The 6,771-nt window shown below is 31.7% G+C and overlaps 1 protein-coding gene across 1 annotated transcript in view; it reads right to left on the bottom strand.

Annotated features, from left to right (window-relative positions):
• LOC105563515 (neprilysin-11-like) overlaps positions 1 to 5,843 on the bottom strand; it is a gene marked incomplete at its 5' end in the record, with an annotated part of 9,643 nt that extends 3,800 nt beyond the window's left edge. Inside the window, 14 exons of the mRNA XM_012015152.1 lie at positions 188 to 374; positions 544 to 592; positions 755 to 813; positions 905 to 1,014; positions 1,223 to 1,458; positions 1,617 to 1,772; positions 1,903 to 2,176; positions 2,613 to 2,862; positions 2,977 to 3,214; positions 3,347 to 3,537; positions 3,873 to 3,930; positions 4,089 to 4,142; positions 5,537 to 5,634; positions 5,774 to 5,843. Coding sequence (XP_011870542.1) covers positions 188 to 374; positions 544 to 592; positions 755 to 813; positions 905 to 1,014; positions 1,223 to 1,458; positions 1,617 to 1,772; positions 1,903 to 2,176; positions 2,613 to 2,862; positions 2,977 to 3,214; positions 3,347 to 3,537; positions 3,873 to 3,930; positions 4,089 to 4,142; positions 5,537 to 5,634; positions 5,774 to 5,843 — 2,030 coding nt within the window. The remainder of the gene's footprint in view (positions 1 to 187; positions 375 to 543; positions 593 to 754; positions 814 to 904; positions 1,015 to 1,222; positions 1,459 to 1,616; positions 1,773 to 1,902; positions 2,177 to 2,612; positions 2,863 to 2,976; positions 3,215 to 3,346; positions 3,538 to 3,872; positions 3,931 to 4,088; positions 4,143 to 5,536; positions 5,635 to 5,773) is intronic.
• Between the last annotated feature and the right edge of the window lie 928 nt (positions 5,844 to 6,771).

Here is a 6,771-nt window from a genome sequence, read left to right as displayed (position 1 = left end):
ATAATTTAATAAAATTATGAATATTTTTTAATAAACATAAAAATTAAATAGTTTTTTGAAATATCTGTTTATTTCATATTTAAACCAATTGTTCCGCAACTTCTTTTATGTATCTCTCCGAAAATCGAGTTTTATATAATTAATTTTTCAAATATTAAAGGTCTTACAAAAATGTTAGTGAACTTACCTCATTCTCGTAATATGTATCGTAGTGATCTATGAAGCACTGAGTTCTGTCCGAGTACTCCGAGATGGTCTCGTTGGTCCACCATTGCCGGAGATTTCCATCGCCGTCGAAATGTCGACCGCTATTGTCGAATCCATGAGTTAATTCATGCCCAAGCACCATGCCGATGGCGCCGTAATTTAAGGCCCTGCGATCATTACAAAAAATTGCTGACTTTGTCATTTAAAAAAATTCATTTTTCTTGCTGCTCATTGTTTACTTTTATCTTATTATTACGTTCATTTTTATATTATATTATTTCTCTATTTTTTATACATATATAAAGATAATAATGCAGTAATTATTCCTATTCTTACTCAAGACCCAATTCATAAAATGGGAATTGAAGAATTCCGGCAGGTATGGCTGCACGAATAGTGAAAAAAAGAGAGAATATACGTTAATGTAACATTAATAACAACCGGAGAACATCTCAGGTTGTTTTCAACTAAATAATTATTAAAAGTGTATTACAGTTAAATTAATTCCCGTGTTATTTTAACAACAAGAGATCAAGTTATTACATACTTATATGATTAAGTTGAATCGTGTGGAATGCATTTACATCGGTAGGGTCAGTTGCCCAGCTGATTATCCATAATAAAGCGAAGCATGAAGACAAACAAAAACCTCAGTATTGACTTTTATTGACGACAATTCTCACAATTTTTCACTTACTATGACTCGTTGAATAAATTATCGTCATATAGGCCCGTCCACGTGGTATTCCATTGCAATTGAACGATTTGCATCATGTTCTCCAGATATTTCGTTTCCGACAGGTCTATCTAAACATTATAACAGATTAATATTATGCAAAATACATAAATAATACTATTGCATTATCTCAAGTAAAATTAATGTACGTATAATGAAAATTCTACAATTAAAAAAAACGTTGAATGTGTATTTTTCGCAGATTCTTCCTCTATTATTATAAAAATTTATTATAGGAGATTATTTTATTACTGTATATTAATTTTTCACAAGACTTACGCCTTCGTAATACTCGTTGAGCTTCTTCTCATTGAAGAGCCACGTGGGAAATCCAATTTCGGATTCCATTTTTCGGCTCTTCTCAAGTGTCGCTTCTCTCGTTGACTGATCCATCCAATCTGTATTAATGACAAGCGAGGCGAACGCCTCCTTTATATCGTCTAGCATTTCCAATACTTCATTGGCTTTCTTATTGTGAAATGTGGGATCTACGTACAGCCGTGATACCGCCATTCCTGCAAGTCGATGATAGACACCATTAATTGAAATCCAAGATATATCGTGAAAATATATTTATTAAATCTAAATTATAGAGAAACTTAGGTGCCAGCTTATTTATTATATACATTATAAAATTTGTTGTTCCAGTTTTAATCCAAGTCGTTGTACATACCCATTAATTTATTGACAACTGACGTACAAAGCAACGACTGTGACTTTCCTACTTCCACGTCTGTTAACTCATTCACATACTCGTTCCAAATTTCCTTGAGCTTGTTGGACGAGTGGGGCACCACAATATTCACAATGGCCCACCAAATGTAGCTTTCTGAATCGAAATTGAGAAAACTTTTTGAAAACTGAATGCCAAATTTTTATGTCAAAATAAAAACAGCGTAAGTAATTTAATTAGAATTAGTTTATATACGTATAAGTAGATATAAATCAGGAAGACATACCCAGCTCTTTCTCCTCGTAAACAGTTAACACCAATGCCATTTTTTTCATATAATCCAAATTACCGATGAGAATTTTATCCTTGTCAAGATTCAACGTAACGATACCTTCGAAAAGGGATTCAATGAAGGGCCGCCAAATCAGTTTAGGCGTTAAAGACGAATTAGTATCCGTTACATACTCGTCTGTCAACTGTTGTAAATCGTCTACCATCAGAAAATCGTCATCGCTCAAGCTTTCTAAGGAAATACTCTTATTTTGATCTGCACGTCCTACCTGCAAAACAAATTATTTCTACAGTCAATCAGAGAAGATGCCATTTTAGAATCTTGATAGAAACCGCGCGCCGATTATTTGTTGATCTTAAAAATTTCTTGTTGGAACAGCAAATACACATATTTAAATCACTTATCTATTTAATGTTTTTATGCCGATAAGCATCCCATTAAAATCTCTAAAGAATTCAAGATGAAAAATATTATCCCAGCCAGAGTTGACGGATACTTTCGAACCTGGACTCCTTATCCCTGACTAGTGTCTTTACAGTTTGACCATTAAGGTGGTGACATTCATTGCATAAACCGATAAATCTTAAGGAGAACGTTTTGTTTCAGACGTGAAACAATAATAAGTAAATTCTTATTTTTATTTTAACACTTTTTGCCTACGCGAAGACATTAACTTAGAATCAGTTTAGCCAGAAAATACTTACGTAATAAATAAGGTTGCTTAGGTTATAAAGCATATGAACAAATTCTTCCAATTCATTATTGTCCATTATCAATTCATCTTCCGAGGTACATTCATTAACAGTGCCATTGTAGATGACTTCTTTAATAACATCAGTCATATAGGTGACTTCGGCGTCTTCGATCTCGGTCAACATAGCTTCATTCTCTAAATCACCTCGTTTTCGTAGTTGCGATCTGATGGTTCGCAACCGCTTCTCCACTTCTTTATCGCTATTATTATTATTATAATCAATTTATTGCCATATATTTGTTGTGTATTAAATAAGTTTCAAAAGACTTAATAGTAATAACAATTAAAAATTGTAGAATAAAAAGTGTACGTACGCGGGAAAAGGATTGGAATGATCCGGAAACTGAAAGACCATTATGTTTCTGCTCCTGTTCTTAGGATCAGGCATGAGACCGAAGCCAAAGAAAACGTCGTAGCCCAAAGTTCTTTTTATCGTAGCGAGTTGCTCTATGTAATTGGTCGTTGTGTTAGTAACAAACGCAGGCAACAGGGGCAAATTTAATAACTCCAACAAATAGAATAATGGCGACAAATTGAGTTCGTTTATGGTATCTGAAATTTATCTTGTTATGAGAAATATTCTAAAAGTTTAAAAATAATTAAAAGTTACACGTATTACTGCGGACTGTTTCTTGTGTGATATATGTACATTATGTTATAATTAACGTGTCTCTGATTACGTACGCACGTCCATGCAGCTGGTGAACAGAGTCTTGGCCTGCATCACTGCCCAGGGTACTTCGCTGGCAGACATATTGACTTTTAGCAAATCTCTTATCTTTCCGATTACGCGGTCGCGGCGCTCGCTAAACCAAGAATTCATCAGTCTGGAATCCGGGACGGGATGTTCCTGCGACCATCTGCCGCATGCATATCTAAAGAAAAGAGAAAGAAGAAAATTTCACGTATCGTGAAGATCATAAATGCAGCTTAAATAAATTCTTTAAACAGGCGGATTAATAATAATTAAAAGAAGACAACGATATTAATTGTTATGTTTTCCGACGAATGTAGCGTTAATTCGTGATACGATGTCTCACACAAGCGAGTGAAAGTGAACCGCGCGAATGCAGTATTGCGTAACATGTAGAAATAATAGATTTGCAGAGTGATAGAGAAATTGCGCGAATGGTATAATTTCGCGAGGTGTACATCAATTACGTTCGTTGTACATACAATAATAGCACGGCACCACAATAAATTTACTCACTGATAAAAATCATCGCAAGGATTTACCGATACGTTCATAGATTCCTTCAAACTAGCCGCTAGATGAACAAAGAAGAATAAATAATTGCTTCCAGGGTAGTGATTGCCACACATTTTTCTTTTTATTGTTATGCGCCATGTTTGTTCACGTTAATAATAGCACAAGTATATGTATACATACAATCACCAGTTATTATAATAACTGCATAGTACTCACCTACTCGCACGCAATCCTCGCTATCACATATCTTCACCATGCTCTTGCGTGCATCTGCAACGACAGTATTATACGTATAAAATATTTCTAGAATTGTCGACAACTTTTTACAGTTTATCACCTAAAGTTTATTGCATTTTTAAATTTTCAATTAAACATCAACGTAACTTATTTTATTTTTATTTAATCACATCCCAGTCTTCTTACTCTCCTTATTAAAAACAAACAGTTACATGACATTAATATTACAATTTTCTCTCTACTCAACAATATAAATGTAACATGCTATATATTGCGTTTGTTGAGTAGAAAAGAATAACATTAATGTTATCTACTGTTAGTTGGTATTTACTCTTGTATGTGTTTGCGTGTTTAAACACTTCTTGCGTATCTTTTGAATAAATTACGTACTTCAATAAAAATGTATAATTAAAGACTAAAGGTATCTCGATATTTTTATTATGGAGAAAAACATCAGATTTTGCTAAGAAAATTATATTTAAAACGATACCCGGTAATCTAAGGAAGATTTGATATAATATACATATATAAAAATCTCACGTAGAGCGCTATAGATCCTCATATAAAAACAATGATGGACACGCGATACAAAGTTCTTCCGTGGAACACACGCGCTACGTTACACGATACATGTCCCATGTTTGTTAAAATATTTACACAATGTCAATGGCGATCGAAGATGCTAAATGGTTTTCTAATAATTTGTCAAGGATATCTAATGTAATTGCAAGGTATTGAAGGGGATATATTAAAGCCTCGTAAGAGTTGAGTCATTTCTTTTAAAGGGTACTTCCTGTTGTCACGTCTATTGTCTAAGGTTATACCTACTGTAATTTTGATAAAGTTAGTTCACAGTTGAAGGACTTATTATAGATACGATAGTGAGACATATAGACGAATGCAATGACATTTAACAAATTAAAAATATCTTTACTTTAATTCTAATTTGTGTGCATTATCTTTTTAAGTGTATTATTTTTGTAGCAAGTAGATACGTTAAGCAACATTTCTTATCTCAACAATACAAATGTTGTTCGTTAGAGAATCGAACATATAAATAATATGACATTCTCCTATAAAAATTTGATACATATTACGTAATTTAAATACATCTTTAATATATGTACAACATAAATAATAATAGAAGATAGTCTCTATCGATCAAGCTGGATATTAATGCCTAATTATATTTTTCTTTTGTATGGATCTTTTTCACAACTTCGCGGACTATGTGCCGAATGGGTTTTCGTTTTAAACTTACAGTCAGAGTCTAAAGTCGGAATCGTATACTTAATTAAATTGACATCAACTTAGGAAAGCTATAAATAATTTATTGCGAAAAATATTGCCCCAGTCAGGATCTTTAATTTATCTTGAATATAATTCTATCTATGACAAATAAGATAAGTTAAAGAAAAAATACTTACAAAGTACTGCAAGCACGACAACTGTTATGAACAAGGAACCCACCAGGAAGCAAAGAATTATCACCGTCAGATTAGAAATCTGCGTTCGCTTCTTGAAGCTACAAACATAACAGATCTAGTTAACGGAGGCTTTGGATTGATCTATTTGCAGTGAGCAAATATGTTCTCGATTTAATAAAACGATTTAATGGTCACTAGTTAGAAAACTAGGTAGAAAACTCTCGTTTTCTTACTTACAAAGTTTTCCTGGATCTTATCGACACTAGGTGATTTTGGCTTCCGATCGAATAAACGAACCCTTCATCCTCTGAAGAATAAGAAAATACAATAAAATTCAGTCAGTGAAACAAATTACGACATCATTCCGAGAAGCAATTATCACAAAAATTTTCATATTTCAAAATTAATCTTTATTTATAATTGTACTAGTTTTTAAATGACAGAACAATTAATATGTATTGAGAACATGCATCAATTTTTTAATAAGTATTATATTTGATATATTATAGAAAACTATATGTATATAAAATACTATGTTGCAAAATTTTTATTTTATTTTTTTAAAGAATATTAAAACTATTGAGTGATCTACATTTATTAATGTAGACTTCCGTTTACACATAGCATGGTTTTGTTATCGCACTATCAAAATAAGGTCATCTTCACGTTCAATAGATTTCAAAAAGATGATAGAAGATAAAACTAAAATTTCTTCTCCGAATCAATTATTACCTTTTTCTTTCTCCTAATTGACTTAATTATTTCAAACCAAACAACCTTTTTATATACGTACAATCTTTCTTTATAATTTTCAATATTATTGGATGTAATGAAAGTTTTTGTGCGATAATTTTAATTTAAGTATTTTAACAAATAATGCTTTTTGTTAGTAACAATAAGAACCAAATTAAAATTTTATTACATACAAAATAAGGAAGTTAACGAAACAAACATAAAATAAAAATTTTTGCTCTTATAAAGTAGCAGAATCTATCTATAAATTTACTGTTTTATGCAATATTTTTACTTCTTTCTCCATTTCTTTTTAAGTATGTTTTCTTATTTATTTCATTTCTTGAAAAGAAATGAAAAAAGTGCTAAAAGAAGAGATATTATTATTAACAATAAAAATCATGGTATAATTATTGTTGTTATGTATGCTCAATTGTTATATTATTTTATGATTATTACGTTAGTATCATATTCGCCATCTGGTAGTTCGTAGAAAGCATAAA

The sequence above is a fragment of the Vollenhovia emeryi genome, unplaced genomic scaffold (assembly GCF_000949405.1).
Source record: "Vollenhovia emeryi isolate VEMERY1.0 unplaced genomic scaffold, V.emery_V1.0 DF939175.1, whole genome shotgun sequence".
NCBI lineage: Eukaryota > Metazoa > Arthropoda > Insecta > Hymenoptera > Formicidae > Vollenhovia > Vollenhovia emeryi.
Note: the sequence above shows the minus strand (reverse complement) of the source record. Positions and strands in the feature narration are given on the sequence as shown.